The 20,552-nt window shown below is 35.8% G+C and overlaps 1 protein-coding gene across 1 annotated transcript; it reads right to left on the bottom strand.

Annotated features, from left to right (window-relative positions):
- Positions 1–464: 464 nt before the first annotated feature.
- perp (p53 apoptosis effector related to pmp22) lies at positions 465–10,209 on the bottom strand. Its single transcript, XM_067386825.1, has 3 exons — positions 9,907–10,209; positions 7,619–7,759; positions 465–1,894 (listed from the first exon to the last, which is right to left on the bottom strand). The coding sequence occupies exons 1-3, from the start codon at positions 10,109–10,111 to the stop codon at positions 1,683–1,685; spliced, it is 558 nt and encodes a 185-aa protein (XP_067242926.1). The 5' UTR covers positions 10,112–10,209; the 3' UTR covers positions 465–1,682.
- Positions 10,210–20,552: the final 10,343 nt, after the last annotated feature.

Here is a 20,552-nt window from a genome sequence, read left to right as displayed (position 1 = left end):
TAATGCCAGTTCTACAAGATGTAAGATAAGTCTCTGATGTCCCCAGAGTGTGTATGTGAAGTTTTAGCTCAAAATACCCCACAGATCATTTTTTATAGCATGTTAAAGTTGTCACTTTTTTTAAGGTGTGAGCGAAAACACTGTTTTTGTGTGTGTCCCTTTAAACGCAAATGAGTTGCTGCTTTCAAAAGGGGGCAGAGTTTCAGGGGCTCATGTTAGCATCTCTGATTACCTCACGCAGACTCACTGCAAATGTCAGAAACTGTTCAGCCTTTTATGTTCAAACCGGAGTCGGACAATGATGAAGAGACTCAAGAAGAAGTGACAACATGTAGAATGCAACAGGACGAAAATATCTCCCTTTGCATTGAACTTTGAGCTTAAACAACAACATTACACACTAACTAAAGTTAAAAAAGTGAAAATGCAATGAACCACCCCTTGAAAAAAATCTGATTGGTGTCTTAATAGTAAAACTCCCTTTTATTGAAGATTAGTTTACAAATCATTTTACAAAGAACCACAAATGACAAAGTGAAAAATTACAATCTAGCTTCAAAAAACCTACAATGTTGCATAGTTTACAAGCAAAGTATCCTTTATTTTATTTTCTACATATGCACCAAGCTCATTTGAAAAGATCAATTCATGAAGGCATCAAGATCTATTAAGATTGCAACGCTAAGTTCAAAGCAAAGCAAAACATTTGCCTCATTCATTTCGCATTTTTATCCACTTGCTCACCAATTTTGCTGTAAAAACAATAACACTTTACAGTAAGGTTTCATTTACTAACATTAGTTACTTTAGTTAAACTAAGAATGAATAATACTTCTAAAGCATTTATTAATCTTAGTCAATGTTAATTTCAACATTCACTTATACATTAAAATCAAAAATTGTATTTGTTAACATTAGTTAACGCACTGTAAACTAACATGAACAATGAACGACTGTATTTTTATTAACTAACATTAACCAAGTTTAATACTGTAACAAATGTGTTGCTCATTGTTAATATATTAACTAATGTTAACAAATGAGACCTTATTGTAAAGGTTTACCAAAATAACTTTGTGAATGCCTTCATTCACGTTCATTTTGGCCAAAACACAATCTTAACTGACAGTAAGAGCACTTTAGGGAAGTGTGCAATCAAGTACGCCATTGTGATAAACAAGAACAGCCCGACATTGGAATGACACATTAATATACAGGTACAGTTACATTCAGGAAATATACAAATAACAAAACTCAGTCACACTTTAAATTGCAGTGTTACAGTGTAAATTCATAAGAAAGCAAACTACTTTCAATTATTTTCTGAGCTGTATTAATGTAATTCCATGTAATATGTGATGGACAGTGTAACTCTCTAAAATGTATAGACAAAAGGTTTGAAGAATGCTTTGTGGAGTCTGTGCTGAGTGACATTAAAAAAGCATCAAAACCCAAATGGTTTGTGAATGAAAAATTAAAATTAAAATAAAAGTAAATGCATTAACCCCAAAGGTTAGAGAAATGACCACAGTTTGGCTGCGCATCACAGCCTCATCAAAGTCAGTACGATCCTACGGTTGCTTTGGGAAAATGACAATGCTTCTGGAGTTCTGCGAGCATTGAGCATTTAGTCTTGGGTGGCTTAACATGGTCCTTTATGAGAGGTGGGATATTTGGGGCTTTCAGGCAGAGGTGTAGATGTATTTGGTCTTGGCCAGCCCGGAAAGCTCATCTTCGTAGCGAGGAAGGCAGCAGAAGAGGATGCCGCATCCCAGCATCAGGATGGTAGCGCCCCAGCCAAAGCCGTACGCCCACGTGTAGTCGTAATAACCTTCATAGATCTGCTCGTTGAACTTGATTGGGTAGATGATCAGAGCGATTATCTGCACGATTACTGTAAAGAAAGAAAGCAAAATTACTCAGTGGCACAACAGATTCACATTCAGACGAACTGCACAATTTTTAGTTCAGTTCCAGTGACCCTAAAAGTATTTGGACACTTAAGTCACACATGCTTAAATGCCATTATTTTACAAAATACTAAAGCAGGTGGCATGTATTGGACAGAAAGTACAAGCACACTTTTAGGCTTCAAATGATAAAACAAAAGACGCCCCATTCAAAATGAACAAAACATTCAGCCTCAGATGTCACCCCCATGCATAAGACATCCCATCCGAATTCTCCAGGATTTCCGGGTGTTATCTGACAGTCTGCCTTGAAACAAAGCCGTCGTGACGCCAAATCCCCTCATGCCATTGTGTTTACAACTGTGACAAAGAGTGCTTATCAAGATCAACTAAACATTGGGTTTCCAAAAGTATGTGAATTTTGCGGCACCATTGTTGCAGTAAACTTGCACAATGTTCTTGAATGAATAATATACTAGGCCCTGTTTACACCTGGTATTAAGATGCGTTTTAGTTGAATTCATGTGTAAACAGGGTCTAAAAAGCTTGTCCACTTTCGACTACATCCAGAGGTAGTTGAAAACGGATTGCTTTCATAGTGTAAACGCTCATGTGGTTGAATGAGTTCAAACAGCCACAAAAGACCTCCTGACCTAATGCATAAACATTATGGGAAGAGCGCTAGCCAGATGGGATTGAAACCAAGTTTTGTTTGAAGACGAAAATGTACCAAGCACAATGTTCTCTCACCATTCCAGAATTCTAGTGGACAAAAGAGTGTAAATGGGTATGTGTCTCCCTCGTCCATTTGTGATTTGATCGACCAAATCACATCTTAATACCAGGTGGAAACAGGGCCTTAGATGCACACCGGTCTATTACTGTAGGGACATTTTCACACCCCTAAACATGACGCGGAATAAAACGAACTGTGACTGGTTGCTTTATATGTTGGTCAGATGTCCTCTTGGCCAATGAAAGCTGTGAGACTAAGGCTGCATCTGAAATCGCATACTTCCCTACTATATAGTAGGCAAAAAAAAACGATATGTGACAACAGGACTATGTCCGAATTCACAGTACTCAAAAAAGAATAGGCAAAAAGTCCCTGGATGACCTACTACTCATGGCGAGATCCTGAAGTGTGCATACGATGGACACTTGACTATCCCATGAGGCCACAGGAGAGGATTTGTGAAAGGTAGTGAAGCAATGTAACTGACGCTGGTAGGTCACGTGACAATGACACCAGAGCAAATGTAGAACATCTAGATTACATACTATATAGAATATACATTTTTAGCGATTGCAAAGTAATTTCTTGTTCAAAATAAGTACCTACTCAAGAGTATGTGATTTTGGATACAGCCTAAACATTAACAGAGGACCACAGTTAATTTTATGAACTACCTGTGGTTCCTGTTACAATTTGAGGGACTGTTGACTGTTACAGCCCCAAATGTAAAAATCAAGGGGTATTGGGTGTATATGTGGGGGCTCGTCCGTATATACCATATTCCTGATCTGTTGGATTGTGGTTGCTGCATTCATTTGATTGATCAGGTTTGGTAGGTAGTGCGTGTATAAGTTACCTACTGGTAAGAACAAAAAATAGTCTTGTTTGATTTACAGGCATTTATTCATAATCCAAGCATAGAACAGGTTGAGAAATCCAGGAAGTATGAGCGGATCGCCATTGCAAATCATGATTGTGGGGCCGTTTACACAACACCATTTTCAACTAATAATGTTAAACTATAAATGTGTTTTGGCTGTTCATTTACACAACAGCATTTTGGGGGCCTGAAAATGCAAACTTTTGAAAGTTTTTTGAGATACTCAAAATACTGTTATTGTCTCCGTGTAAACTACAAAAATGTGAATTTGTGAAAATGGTGACGTCATGCGCATAGTGTTTCTTTACAAAGTGACATCGCCATCTAGTGGCTTGGCAGCAGAACACAGCTTTTTTTGTTTTCGCAGATGCACAGGGATCAGGGATCATTTTAGTACACTGTTGTCATGTAAATGTACTCTCAAGGTATACATTTAATAGGGTTACATTCAAGGGCGTAGATTTGGTTTCAACATTGGGGGGGTTGAGTGTTGGTATGCTGCCATTTATTTATTTTTTTTTTATTTTAAAAAAATCTGTTTTATGTGTAGCGTTATTGGATAATTTATTTCTTCTCTATCTATCTATCTATCTATCTATCTATCTATCTATCTATCTATCTATCTATCTATCTATCTATCTATCTATCTATCATAACTTTATGGAATTTATGTATAACCATTCATCAAATTCTAACATAACAGTGTGATTCTAAAAAGAAATAAATTATGTTATATATTGAAACCGCCAGTAGGCGGCAGCGATTCGACGTTTTAATGAGTGAGCTACTTAAATCGTTCATTCAGCCAATTCGTTCAAAAGTCAGATTAATTAAGGAAGAAAACAAACACCGATGTGAATACTTTTGTCACTGATAAGACACTATTGAAAAATGACAAACTCATATTAGATTAGAAAGAAAATTATTGTTACAAAATAAATTAATCATACATATGTTAGTATAGATCTACTGTGATTTTCATGTTAAAATATTGGGGGGGGTTGTAACTGATGGATTTGAATATTGGGGGGGGGTTACCTCCCCCCCATCCCCCCCACAAACTACGCCCCTAGAAATCAAACCCACGAATCTTGCCTAACTCTACTTTTTGACCTACAGGAATACATTTCCAAAGCTTAGAATGTGAAGTTAATTCTAGCAGTACGGTTTAATGATTTGCATCTAATGCTAGTCTCCAAATACTTATCTTTTATCTGTCATTTTAGTTTTATCACTTCAAACCTAACAAACCTATTTGTGTTAAATGTTGTGCTTGCACATCTGAAAACAATTTTGCCATATGCTCTGATATGTTCTTATCTTATGCAATTCACTTATTTTAATGTGGATTAAATATGTTTTTAGGGCAACTACGTACACAAAAGTTGCCAAAAAGTTTGGATCTGGAAAAAAATGGCTAAACGTTCAAAATGTTCCAACAGGTTCTTGATGAACTGCACCTATAATATAATATTGGCAGCAATTTGTTTCTGTCCACAAAAAGCTTTAACCCATCATGCCTTATGGGAGGGACGGGCGTGACTGAGAGTGTTGCAGAGACGTGTGAGTGAAGCCAAGCCCTGTTTGGGTGTGTGGGGAACTTTCACACAGGCCTGCATCTGACGTTTCAAGCAACAATGCTGTACTCATCTAATCTGAAACAGAATGAACTATTGCTCAAACAGGCAGAGTTCACACAGAGGCTGAGTTTTTATTTTCATAATGAAACTGAATGTGAGATGTTATTTTAGTATCATTGAGATACTAATACTGTTTTATCAGTATTTTGAATTAGCTTTTATATTTTCATTTTCGTTAAATTTTTAACATTTGTTTTTGTGCTGTTTTTGTCATTTGTATTAGTTTCTGTTTTTTAATGTCTATATAATTTTTATTAATTTTATTCTACTTTTAATTCTACTACAGTTATACTTAAAGTACTTAGTATTTTAATTCTATTTTTATACTTAGTTATGCTTAAACTACATGAAAATGAGAAATGTTGTCTAGGCAGCTAGCTGAAATAAACATGTACATTTTATTTTAATAAACTTTTATTTTATTATTTCAAAGGTTTTTCATGGTGTCATGGTGTTTTATTTAACTATAATAACCCTGATTTTAATAACAAAACATTTATGATGAAACATTCCAAGTCAACAATAATTGTAAGACGTCAGATAACATGAGATAATGTGATCTGACGTCTTAATAAGGAGAGGTAGTGAGGAATAAGTGAGCAAACCTCTCCTGTCCCGACAGTGGCTCTTCACTTTCACCTGAACACGAGTGACGAGGATGGGGGAGGGTTAGAGCGAAACACACTGACACTCGATCCCATAGCAACAGCAAAACAAAAGCCATTCAGTACAGTCAGTAAAGCAGTGGTGTATATCTTTGAACTCCACACGCCTTAATGAGAAGTTCTTTCTTGTCTCAACTTGTTTGGGATGATTTCTGCTCTGAATTGTTTAAAAGGATTAGTTCACTTCAGAATTAAAATCTCCTGATAATTTACTCGCCCCCATGTCATCCAAGATGTTCATGTCTTTCTTTCTTCAGTCAGAAAGAAATGAAGGTTTTTGGGCAAAACATTCCCATTCAATATGGGTTGAAGGTCCAAATTATCATTTCAGTGCAGCTTCAAAGATCTCTACATGATCCCAGATAAGAGTCTTATCTAGACAGACCACCAGTCATTTTCTAAAAAAAAAAATAAAAAAGTATATAGTTTTTAACCACAAATGCTAATCTTGCACTGCTCTGCGATCCATAATCATGTTGGAAAGGTCATGCGTAGGTGGAAATACTGCGGTAGGGTAAAAAACTCTCATTTTCTCCTCCAAATTCAAAATCGTCTGACATCGTTGTTTTACCTTTTTTTGTAAAGTGCATTTGACTTAGTCTTTGCACGGTCACTTTGTAAACGCTTGATTGGTACATCGCAGAGCAGTGCAAGACGAGCATTTGTGGTTAAAAAGTATATAATTTTTATTTATTTTTACAAAATAGACTAATAGTTTTGCTAGATAAACCCTTTATTCCTCGTCTGGGATCGTGTGGAGCTCTTTGAAGATGCACTGAAACTGACATTTGGACCTTTTAACCCATTGAATCCTTTAATGTTTTCCTCAAAAACCTTAATTTCTTTTCAACTGCAGAAAGACAGACAAACATTTTGGATGACATGGGGGTGATCAATTATCAGGACGTTTTAATTCCGAAGTGAACTAATATTTTATTGACCTAAAGTAACCTCAGTATAACAGAATCTCTACTTGTTGACATTTTGGTTACACTTTATTTCAGTGGTCCATTTTAGACATTCTACTAACTATTAGTAACTTTGCAACTACATGTCAAATAACTCTCATTAGTAGACTGTTCGAATTAGTGAAATATGTTGACATGAACTTGTAAAGCTACTTATAGTCAGTAGAACGTCTGTTAGGAGCATCAAAATAAAGTGTTAGCAGATATTAAGCAGATACTCGAATGAGATTTAGTCGACATGTGGTTGTAAAGTTATTTATAGTCAGTGAAATGTCTAAGCCATCAAAAATAAAGTGTTACAGACATGACTATGGTCCTAAAACCACAACTAAACCATAAAAACATCCTCGTTACTTGAAATAAAACTAAATGTTAAAAAGGCCACTTTTCTCATTTTCATTTAGTTAAACTTGATGCACTAAAAAACTAAAACAGAAATATAAATGAACAAAAACTATGTAAATGTATTAAAAACTACTAAAAATGGCAATTAAATTATTTAAAATTAAAATGGAAAATATTCAAATAAAAACTTCTAAATATTAATAAAAACTACAATGGTACTGAAATAACTGCTGCGGTTGCATGTTTCATACCATCACACCGTCCATCCCTACATCCACATATTATCTAGAAACCATTAGATTCACTACAGATAAACTGAAGGAAATGATCTTACTGTGGAACTTCCTTGGAAAGGCTTTGATTGAAAACCAACATGAACTGGAAAAATAAACTCATCTTTTGAGTTTTGGCCAATATGTGTACACCGCCCTTTCCGGATTTCCAACAAACTAAAGAGCAAAGAAAGTCTCTTACCAGCCAAAATAAGCAGGCCTCCAATCAAAGGCAGCATAGGGATGCTGAGGGTACAACAGAGAGCCACGAATGAAATGATGAAGGCGATGATGAGGATGATGAGGCCTATGATCATCAGAGCAGCGACCGCCTGAGCCCATGCTGGAGGGACAACGAGGAACAAGACTTTATTTTCACATGCGGTTTCATTACGGTCACACTAATGCATTCAAAAACACAATACAAAACCTATTATGCGCCTTAGCAGGCTGGGAGCTGCTTTTAACATTTTTAACTACTTATACAAACTAAGGCACGGTTAATGCACCTATCTAAACAAAAGTGCATCTCATCACTTTCGCTAATTTCATTCAACATGAGGAACTTAGATCAAACACATGAGGCGAATTTCAGTGATAAGGTCTAATATGAATGGTTACACATTAACAGCAATGCTTAACTAGTTTTAGTCAGTCATAAATCAGTTTCACTGCTGCTCTGAGGACTTGTAAAGACAGCGCTTGGGCTCCGAACGCTCAACAGAGGAATGTGTTTTTCCTCCATGAAGTCTGTGACCACAGTCACACCCAGAGACTGCTGAGGGAGGAGGAAGGGTGTGGACGGGTTTGACAAAACTATGATTGATGCAACTAGTATTATTTGGTGTGATTCACCACTCAGACAAAAGTGATCTTTGGCATTTATGATCAACTTTATAGTCACAGTCCTCACATTACATAATTATATCTTTCATGACACTTCATTTGTGTACAACACAAGAGCATTAAAGAAATATGAACTGCTAAAACAGTGGATTAGCACATCACAGCATATAGAAAATGCTCCATCTATGAATAATTTAGACACGCTGTTGTTCATAAAGAGGGACGCAGCATGCTATTCCTGCATTAAACAGTAATGAAAGATTGTTACTGAAAGGCCTTAGTTTAGACATGTTCTATTGGCACAATAATGAGAATACCAGCTGAGGTAAAGGACAACACAACAGAAATGACAGGTTTTGCCTGGAGCTTAAAGTGTTTGCAAAGCCATCAACGTTCTCGTCTTATTTATTCAACTGGTTCAACAGGCTCTGTATGTGGCTCCATTTGCAAACTCAGTTAAACTGACACCAATTATTTCCATTTCCCAGAGAGTAAAAATTATATAAATGTTATTAAACTTCTTTTATGGGCCGATGAACATGTAACAATTTCTTATCAACTTAATGACATTATATATATATATATATATATATATATATATATATGAAGAGTTTCGTTGCAAAACGAGATAACTCCGTTTTTTTAATTTTTCAGAAATCTTGTTTTTTGGTTGTGCATTCCAATTAATATCAATTTAACTGCAGTGGGTTTGTTTTGATTTAAACCTTCATAACTTAAAAAATACAGCTAAGTAGCACCATAAAACAAAATAATAACATGATAAGATAATAATAAACATGTTTTGACAAAAATTTTAAAAACGGAGTTATCTCGTTTTGCAACGAAACTCTTCATATATGTATGTATATATATATATATATATATGTATGTATATATATATATATATATATATATGTGTGTATGTATGTATGTATGTATGTATAATATATATATATATATATATATGTATGTATATATATATATATAATTCTAAAAACGTTTTGCATACGTTATCATTAAGTTATGAAAACGTTATTTTATCATTCCATTTTATCATTCTGCAAACATTGGAACGTTACTTTTGATTGTTCTCAGAACGTTCTGAAACAAATAGTAACATTTAAAAAATATCAGAAGAACGTCCAACTAAAACATTTAATTAAAAAAAAAGTTCTATGAACGATTTATAAATAATGTTTTTGTGCTAACGTTTTGAGAACATTATTAAAGATCAAACATGAACTTTTTATTAACGTTACTGGAAGAACGTTTGTTCATAACTTTGAGGGAACCTTGCCAGAACGTTAGCCAAAGTTCCGAGAACGTTCCCTGATAGCTGGAAACAAGTCAAAGGGTTGTTTGTCTGACTCAAGTGTGAGTCATGCAACACTATTATGTGACAGTTATCATCTTACTGTACAAAGTCATCATATAGATGATCTCTTATAATACAATAGGCGTGACAAATCAATGTTTCTCTGTTTTGTGGCATAATAAATTAGTTTAAAGGCATAATAATTGTTAAAAATGAATTCAAAATACACGTTTTTCCACTAGTTTTTGGTGAACGCTTTCATTTGAGCTTTATTTAATGTCTGAAACACTGGACTAAACATGAATTCAGGACTTGAACTCAATACTTACGGAGCTCCATGAGAGATTTACAGTCCCACAGGTCGTTGCGGCCTCGACACTGTTTCCACATGTTGGCGTAGTGCGTTTTGGCGTTCTCGTCCTCGACCCATCCGGACTGCGCCGCGATGGCGATAATGTCGAAAATGATCGCGAACAGCAGAAGGAGAGGCAGGATCCACCTGCATCTTGGATACGCGATTCCGCAACGAAACATTTTGGAGAGTTGCTCTGTTTCGTGTCTCCTAACCGAGTGTGAAGAAGCTCTCTGGATAATTTCGTGCCACTCTTTATCTGAAAGTTTCCCGGAGCTCCACCCTACAGTGAAACCTGATCTGGAGAGGCTCGACCTGTTTGAATAGATCCACTCGAGCAGGGCTGGGCCTAAAACACACACACTTCGCTTTTTTTGAGTTTTGTAGAGTTGGGTGACATGGGGGTATATGTTTTATTGTTCTTTTTTAATTTATATTTTTATTTTTTTATTTATTTAATTTTAAGAAAGCAATACTGTGCAGGCCTTAAAGTGTTAGTTCACCCAAAAAAATGAAAATTCTGTCATTTATTACTCACCCTCATGTCGTTCCACACCCATAAGACCTTCATTCATCTTCAGAACAAAAATTAAGATATTGTTGATGAAATCCAATGGCTCAGTGAGGCCTCCATTGAGAGCAAAGCCATTCAAACTCTCAAGATCCAGAAAGGTACTAAAATAAAAGTACTATCTTAATTTTATAAAGTGAGAAGAATATTATTTGTGCACCGATTTCAAAACACTGCTTCAGAGCTTTACGAATCGAATCAGTGAATCTGAGCACCAAAGTCACGTGATTTCAGCAGTTTAGCCATTTGATAGGAATCACTGATTTAAAACAAAGATTCATAAGGCTCAGAAGCTTCATGAAGCAGTGTTTTGAAATCGGCCCATATAGATATTGTTGAAAAGTCATTATTTAGTTTTTTGGCACACAAAAAGTATTCTTGTCACTTATAATATTAAGATTGAACCACTGAACTCACATGAACTGTTTTAAATATGTCTTATCGTCATTGAAGTAATTATCTTGCTGGCAATAGAGGCTTCACTGAGCCATCAGATTTCATTAAAAATATCTTAATTTGTGTTCTGAAGGTCTTAGGGGTGTGGAACGACATGAGGGTGAGTAATTAATGACAGAATTTTTATTTTTGGGTGAACTAACCCTTTAAATACTACTCTTGCATGCAGATATTAAGGTGAAGTTTCTTCCCATGCTTTCTGGGATGATTTTCCAGGGTTTTTCTCACAAACTGTTTCCCAAAAGCTCAGGTCTAACATCACTTCACATATCCTTCTATTTAAAAATGCATATCTCCTACTCTGAACAGATATTGTTTTCATTTCATCATGATTTATGTGATTCTTTTGGATATCAGAAAGCCATGTTTTTCCTAATATCAACATCATCATCAGAACAGAACGCATTTTACACAAGAACAAGATTGGTCTAGAATTCATTCAGACTTTAAAGCTCTTGATTCTTCTTTGTTCTTGTAATTGTGGCATTTGTTAAAGCTGCGAATCACACGATGGCTCCTCATTATCATGCCAATGTATATCGTTTTCTATACTTTTATGCAACATTTACAATCAATATTTTATTTGAAAAGTATCATCCTTGAAACCATGTAAATGTGTTACTACCATAAATGATTCATTCCTGTAAGGGTGGTCATGGTGAGTTTAAAATCCTTTTAATTTATGTCAGTGTCAGTTTTAGATGATTGATGTTCTACATAGCATTGTATTCTGGTAAACTTCTGTAGAGGTCAAATGGCTTGCAAATTTTATCTTTGAGCAAATCTTTTCACACCTTTTGTGTGTGCTGGTGATTCACACGCTACTAATGCAAAATTAAACAGGCTTCAGTCACGCTGCTTTGATGGTTGTGTTTCAGATGAGAATCTAAACGATTATCATTAAAGCTCACAAGTGTTATGAATAAATAAATAATTTCACATATGTTTCCAGTAAACATGGTATAAATTAGTGCTGGCAAACAGATAAATCACAATTAATCACAAACACACACACACACACGTTTGTTTTTGTGAATTGTGGGGACATTCCATAGGCGTAATGGTTTTTATACTGTACAAACTGTATTTTCTATCGCCCTACACCAACCCTACCCCTAAACCTACTCATCACAGGAAACTGTGCACATTTTTACTTTCTCAAAAAAACTCATTCTGTTTGATTTATAAGCCTTTTGAAAAATGGGGACATGGGGTCACCCTCTCCTTAGTCATGTCATTATACACATTTTTGTCCACAAACACACACACACACATGCAATTCAAAACATCATGATTAATCGATTTGACAGTATAAATATTAATTTATGCACTTCTCTCTCTGTACAGTTTGCTTTTGACTCACAAGATATAGCTTTGCTGGTAAAGTAAAAATGTAAATGTAATAGTTACTTTGAAAATGAATCATTTGCAATATCACTGTTTGATCGATTATAAGCTTCACTGGGGGGGGAAGCATCAATTTCTTTCAAAAACGTAATGTTGAAGTGCTTCTTAAACAGTACTGTATGTTTGTGTTAAATCAGCCTCCGGCGACTGATGGAGTCAGGGGTCATGAGAAAGTCAAACATTGTGAATGTAAACACTAGTTATTTTTTGTGGAGGTTATGTCGATAAACAAGCATATGCATGTTTTTGTGAGACACAGAAAGTGTCCTTCAAAACTATTTTGTCCTTTTAAATTTGAATTTAATATTGAATATTGAATTTGAAAAAAAAAATATATATAAAACTTTAATTCTTTTGAGACAAATGCTTATTGCACATTTATTTAAAATGATGGACATTTGTGTGACCCCTGTCATTCATGAGTCTGGAGATTTTCACACCTTACATTATTCATTAGTTCATGTCTGCAGTTTGATACTGAAATAAAGGTGTTTAACCTTTAATAAGTGAAGTTAATAAACATAATTTCGGGAGGAGTACACTCATCTAATCTTCCAATTAATACTGAGGTATAAAACAAGCATCTTAACTCTTCCTGTTGTTGGTTCTTTTGGCATCCCTCCTCCCCTTCTCCTCCTTTTGTACTTATTTTTGCCTGTTATAAGGGGGCAATCGGAGCTCGACTAGGATATTCTTTCCGAGCCCCTCTATAGCAGACAGCAAGCCAAATCTGTTTACCACTTATGCTAAGATTATATGGGCACATGAACTTGAAATAATATATTTCACTTACTATGAATAATTAACATAGAAAGACACCAATATGTTTTTTCAACTTATTAAGATTCTGAAATTAAATGATCAATATTCGGTAAACCTCTTTAAATATTATACATGACAAATTATAATATAGAGTCTAATTTATTATGTATTAAGGCTCTTTATTGGCATGGATGGTTCCATGAAGAACCTTTAACAGAATCTTTCCAAAAGGTTTTTAAAGTTGAAAAAAGATTCTTTAGATTATAAAGATGCTCTTTATACTGAGAAATAAAGGTTCATTTAGAAGAACTAAGCTGGTTCTGTGGCACTGCTGTAAAAAAACAAAATAAATAATAATCTTTTGGAACCTTTAATTTAACTTTAAATGATTTGAATGTGATTTAACTTTAGTTAGTGTGTAATGTTGCTGTTTGATCATAAACAACATCTGCAAAGTTACAACTCTCAAAATTCAATAAAAATGGAGAAATTTTCTTTTACAGAAATCACTTTTTAAGGACTACGACAAATGAAGTTTTATTTAACTAAATTCAGGAGGCGCACATTCAGGTAAATCAACCAATCAGTGCAAGAGGAAGTTGGTAGATAAAGCTGTCCCTCACCTCTATCCCGTGACAAGTTTCACAGCATTCACACCACCCCATCCCCTCACTCTTGGCTGGTTTCAATCCCAGCTAAGGTGCTCTGGGTTCTGGCCAAATGCCGAGCTCGGAGCCCTCCACCGGACAGCACCCAAAAACACACAATTACTATACAAATTACTTTATTTTGCTTTCATGTACGTGTAAACTCGTGAAATGGCTGGTAGGGACTACAACAAGCTTCTTCCTGGGTTAGTGACATCACTAACCCTAACATTTACATAAACCCCACCCCCGAGAACACACAACAAAGGGGGCGGGGCCATGTTGGGCTGCTTTAGAGAAGAGGAAGAGTTGTTGTAGTAGAGTGTTGTTGTCATGCCGTCATTTTACACCGGACTGCTTCACAAACGAGGATCAATTCAACACAAAAGATGAACATGACGGCACATGCTAGTGGATGAGTTGAATCAACTCCACAGCAACTACATCAATTTATCCACTAACCATTCAGAAACGTCTAAAAGTTGTAACTTCTTCCTGAGTCTCTCCATCAGTGTCGACTCCGGTTTGAACAATGTAAGGATGAACACCGTTACTGACAATCTGTGTGACATTCTCCAGCTTTGTTGTTGTTGAGCTGTTAAAGCTCCGCCCTCTTCTGGAAAGGGGGCGGGAGCAGCAGCTCATTTGCATTTAAAGGGTCACACACAAAAACTGAGTGTTTTTGCTCACACCCAAATAGGGGAAAATTTGACAAGCTATAATAAATGATCTGTGGGGGATTTTGAGCGGAAACTTCACAGACACATTCTGGAGACACCAGAGACTGATATTACATCTTAATAGGCATAATAGGTCCCCTTTAATTTAACAGATATTTATTGCAAGACTGCAAGTCTTTCTAAAGGCCCGTTCACACCAAGACTGATAACTATAACGATATTGTTTGTCGTCTGCAGCTTTGAATGCTCAAACTTTTTAAAGCAAGATTAATTCTGATTGGCTATCAATGCTTTTTATCATTCATCAGTTCCATGTCATGTCAAACATTCCGTGTCGTGGTGTGGACTCTCTTATTCTTTTATATTTAGAATGATTTTTAGAACTATATCTTTGTCGTTATCATTTTAGTAGTTGTTGTTCAGCTCTTCCAAAAATATAGTCTTTGTAAAAACATGTGCGCTGTGTACAGAACGACCAAACATGACTACAATCTTGTGCATGCTCTCTATTCTGAGACATCTACTAATGTATAATAATCTAGTGAATTTTGCAGTGTTTGCATGAATCAAAGGGCGTAATCATTAAATCCTGAAACTGCATAATCAGAATAATTCAAGGGAAATCATGTCCACCCTTTTCATACGCCCATGAAGAAACGACAGTGCTGTCTGATCCCCGTGCTCACTATTTCCCGTGAATCAGAGATGAGCAGTTCATGGGGTGCATTGGTGGGTGTGTTTTTTCTTAATGCCAGCTGATGAGACACGGCTCTACACATCAGCTAATTTACAGACTAAATTTTCGAGTGACTCAAGAAACATTTCAGCATGGTGGGTGGAGAAACACCGCCTCACACTCCCTGGATGGACAGGTTTTGTAAACACAAGTGCCTGCGGGCAGGGCCGACCCAAGCACGGGGCGGGGCGGGGCACAGTGAGATTTAGAGGAAGCGGCCCCCCTCGGTCGGGCCCTGCCTGCAGGTATCCGTCACACCCAACACTGAACTTCACTGCATGTTCACAGGGTGCAATGTGCATATATGGTTGTTTTCATCAGTATTTAATGCACATTTCAGCACAATCATTAGGTCATGAATGACATACAGCCTTCTTTATCTTACAACAAAGAGGAGACCACGTGCTGCGTGTTGATCTATTCGATGATCACTTGGGATGGTATCTTCCTCCGATTATAATTGCTTCTGCTTGTGCTCTCTGTTGTGGTTTTGAATAAATGTGTCCGTTAAGTGTCAGTTTCTCTGAAACATCCTCTTGACATACTGAGCCATGATGTTGAAAAAATATGTAAAATGAGACGCTAAAATACACAGTTTCAATGCTTTTTGCGTTCTCTCGCAAATGTATTTTATTCCCCGAGTAACTTCGAACTCAAAAGTTTTGCGAGCGAACACAAAGTTGCTCGGGGGAACACAAAACATTTGCGAGAAAACGCAAAAGCATTGACATTTCCATGCCATCTCATATTTATTTAAATCACCATGTCCCTTGTGTTTTGTGATTGGTTCAATGTTTTTTCCCCTTAGAAATGTTATGTTTGATATTATCCTTTATGTCAGGTGGTAGCCTAATAAATAAATGAGGAAGTTGAAGTGGTTACAATGGAGATCTATTCATGAATAAAAATCATTTAAAAATATTTGGATTACGAGTTGTTGACGTTGTTGTTTTAATGATTGTAATGTTAAATCAAGTTATTATGCAGCTGCTTATGCAACACAAAAGGCTGGAGTGACTTTCTTTGTCTATCACATATCTCACAAGTTCACATAAATATAATCATTAACCAATGGAACAAATTAACATGAATAATTACAGATACATTCATTTATTAAAATGTAGAAAATTAGAAATAGGCCTATATCGACACCCTTTCAAAAAGTAGACTACTCCTTTGTATATTATTTATATACCTAGAGTATATACTGTAGTACCTATGGTAGATATCAGTACCTTTTGAAAGGCTACCGTCCCTGTGACAGCTTTTGTACCTTTCTCTTCGATAAAATTATATTTAGGTGCAATTTTTAATTTCGTTGTAATACACTGTAAAACCAAACAGTGAATGTAATTAAATGAAATGAGTTTGTTTCACTCAAATAATAATGAAAGTTCATTGTACTTAATAGAAAAAGGTTGCGTGATTGCAGTAAACTGAACTTGATATGATTGAGTTGCAGCAGATTTCTAATTCCCAGCACGCTTTGAAAATAAATGTTGAAATTAAGTGTTATTTTGTGTGTTTTTGCACGAGTTTAACATAGGGAGACATAAGTTAGTGTTTAATGTTGTGTTATGTTGGTTCTGTTATGTTAGTTTTGTAGGGTTGTGGTGAAGAGTAGAGCCTGTGGTTGGGTTGAGGATGGGCTGCAAAACTTTTAAAACCACATATGATGTTTGATTATATACATGCAAGTACATAATGACATATCTCTTTGATAGTTATAATAGCATGTGTTATTTGCTGTCTAACATGATCTGAAGTTTATGTAAATGAACTGTATTAACATTATGATGAGTTGGGCGAGGCTGAGAACTGTGGGAGTGAAGGGATGCTGATGACGTGATTGTTAATGTGAGACATCTGTGCACCACACTGGCCTTGCTCCGTTTCCAAGGCTCTCGGCCCCTCCCCACTTGTCACAAAAAATGTAAGTTCTACTAACTTAAAAACAAAAACGTTATTTTACATCAGTGTTTTGAAGTAATAAGTTTCCTCAAATATTTTGAGCATTCTGAACTTTCTGAGTTTTACAGTGCTCCTGTTCTGTCATCATTGCTTTGTACCAATGTTAATTTCTGCTTAGTCTTATGGAACTTTATTACTTTGAGTTTGATGAACTTAATCCATTTAAGGCAATCAGATTCCTCAAATCATTTATTGGTGGAGTAAGTACATTTTACAGGCCAAGGTTTTTAGACACAAAGACATGTTCTGTGTGAATGGCCCCTAAAATGACTGAATTTGCAGCGGCCTTTCTTAAAATGTGCATTTCTTGTTGTTTTGCAGTTAAAATATACAACAGACAACATTCTTTTAACATCGTTATTACTTTTCTGACCTTAAAAACCATTGCAGGGCTCCAGACTAAGGGTCCATTCACACAGAACGTGTCTTTGCATCTAAAAACTCGAGTTGCAGCGCTCAGGAATGGTTTTAAAAAGAGCGCAGCGTAGACGCGCTTTTGAGGCGTGATGCAATAATGACAATAATGGAAATAATAGAAATAGGCAAACAGCAGAATTAGGGAAAAGATAAAATAAGATAATAATGAGCGCCTCCTCCACCATGTTGCCTTCAAATAAAAATGTTGTCATGCCATCTTGCTTCTGTAAACAGAAGCGCTTGCCACGCCTGTTTTTTAATATTCTCGTTGCTTTATACACTCTAAAAACCCAACCCAAGTTGGGTTGAAAATGGACAAACCCAGCAATTGTGTTGTTTTAACCCAGCGGTAGGGTTAAATGTTTGCCCAACCTGCTGGGTAGTTTTATTTAACTCAACTATTGATTAAAAATTACTGTATTGCTTAATTAAAATGAACCCAAAGTATGTTGGAAATGAACATTTATAAATGTTCAATGAATAATTACTAAACAATAAACATTTATTAAATTGCTTATTAATAAATTTATATTAATAAACTATTAAACTACTACATTTATATTAATAAAATATTCTGGTTTTTAATTTCCCAACTATTTTGGGTTCATTTTAAGCTACCCATATAGCAATTTTTATACTATAGTTGGTTTAAATAAAACTACCCAGCAGGTTGGGCAAACATTTAACCCAACTGCTGGGTTTGTCCATTTTCAACCCAACTTGGGTTGTTTTTAACCCAGCATTTTTTAGAGTGTAATATTAAGGTAGAACCACTGAACTCACATGAACTGATTTAAATGTTTTATGGATCTTGAGAGAGGAAATGTCATTGCTGTCTAGAGGCCTCACTGAGCCATCGGATTTCATCAAAAATATCTTAATTTGTGTTCTGAAGATGAATGAAGTAATGAATGAATGAGTAATAAATTACATTATTTTCATTTTTGGGTGAACTTACCCTTTAACACTGTTGCCGTGGGTTGTTTTTCATGTCCGCGGGTTGAAGTGATCCCAAATAGATTATATTTTGCCCCTGAAAGCAAATTTTAGCAGGGGAACCCCGCAAAAAACGTGTATTTCTCCCCCGCTGAAACGTGATTGGGCTAGAGTAGCAGTTGGGCGGGTTTTGTTGTAAAAACCCTGGAGGGCAGAAAAGAACCGGTGCCATTAAGAGTTCTAATGTGGCAGCTCCTGATTTGGCAGCACTGTGAGGGCAGAGAGAAAAGCACTGAGCTTGAGTTGAGATGCAGACAACATTAACTTGTATTTAATTATTAATAAATGTTCTCCTCTGCAGCATCTACTACAGTGCTCTTTTATTGTCTTTTTTATTTCTAAATAAGTGTTTGCTTTCCTACATCGTTAAAGTTTTACAAATGGGGACAAAGGATGAACAAATAATGTTTCGGACATCACATTAAAAATAACATTCAAACTAGGCAATATAATTGCTGGGAAAAGTTGTGTGAAGCACTTAAAAGCTCTTGACCATCTCTGCCACAGTTATTTAGTGTTAGTGGCACAATGTTTCTCATGGTTTCCAGATTACACAGCACTTGAATTCACCGCAGAATTAATGACATCGCTGTGAAATCTTGTGATAAGGACTTGCATTCGTCGCAGAACTCTCTGTTAAACCACAGATATCAGATCAAACCGTTTCCACGTCGGCACTGCTGATCTTATTACATTCAGTCAGATAATGGACATTAGCCTATATTTCTGGTAGTGAGTTGGCGCTCTCTGTCTCTGAGAGAGACTGGAGAAATCAAAATAAACGAGTAACCGCACACATAAGAACTCACAGAAGACACATACTAGGGTAAAAAATTCAAAATGATGCATTTTTTTATTTATATCATATGATTTAAGTAGCATAGAGTGCTGTTCTGTTGAATATTATCACGATTGTAAATGTTAGGCCTGCTAAAGATGGCGATGATGATAATATTTTGTGATGACGGCAACAGTAGGCTAATATCAATAATAATAACAGTAATAATAATAATGAAATAATGACACATACCCAACACATACACACATCCTAGCTTCTGTGTCAGCGTGCATGTTTATGTATTTATTTATTTTTCTCATTCACAGTACGATTATTATTTGTATATATATGTATGCCTAAGCTGAGGTGGTCCATTAAAATCATGTGTGGTATATGTTGGGTGTAGATTTGATTTAGTTATATTTATATATTTTAAATATATATATTAAATTATTTAAATTATTAAAGATATTCATTAAACCGTTTCCATCCTTATACAAAGCAAAATATCATCCCATCAACATCATCTTATCACTGCTCAATCTATTATTACGTTATTATAAAAACTCTCTTATGTGTAATTTAAAGTAGTCTAAAAATCAATAATTTTAACCTCTAATAATATAAAGATGTACCAAATGGGTTCCTTATAGTGTACAGCATTAGCTGAGAGATATATTTTCTTTGAGTAAGTTTGCTATGTACCTGATAAGGCCCCAAGCTAATCTAATTGAATCAAATTGTACAATTTGTGTCAATCCCCAGGGCCAGTGTCAATACATTTTTTTTTATTTTTTTTTTACTTGAAGCAAATGTTGTCTTTTCCCTTTATTTTCTTGTCACAGTGCACCAGAATGCTTCATTCACATGCTGAAATTACAAATTAATTATCCTGGGGAGGAGGAGAGAGAGAATGAAGGGCAGAATTGTCATTTTCGGATGAACTAGCCCTTTAGCTAATAAGCTAACCCAGTTCACCTCAGTGAGTCCAGCCTAACTTTCTCTGTCCCTTTTCACCTGAGCGCGATGAAACACACTGGGAACTTGTTTACGCATAAATAATACAGGTTATACACAACTGACTAAAGTTTATGATGATTACCCAGCACCTGTGAATAAAGGAGGCTACCAGCAGACGGCGGCATAAGCTACCACGTGACTTCAAACTCTGTGACGTGAGCGCACAGGAAACAAAGAACCTG

The sequence above is a fragment of the Chanodichthys erythropterus genome, chromosome 5 (assembly GCF_024489055.1).
Source record: "Chanodichthys erythropterus isolate Z2021 chromosome 5, ASM2448905v1, whole genome shotgun sequence".
NCBI classification, from domain to species: Eukaryota; Metazoa; Chordata; class Actinopteri; order Cypriniformes; family Xenocyprididae; genus Chanodichthys; species Chanodichthys erythropterus.
This window is presented reverse-complemented; position numbering and strand designations above follow the sequence as displayed.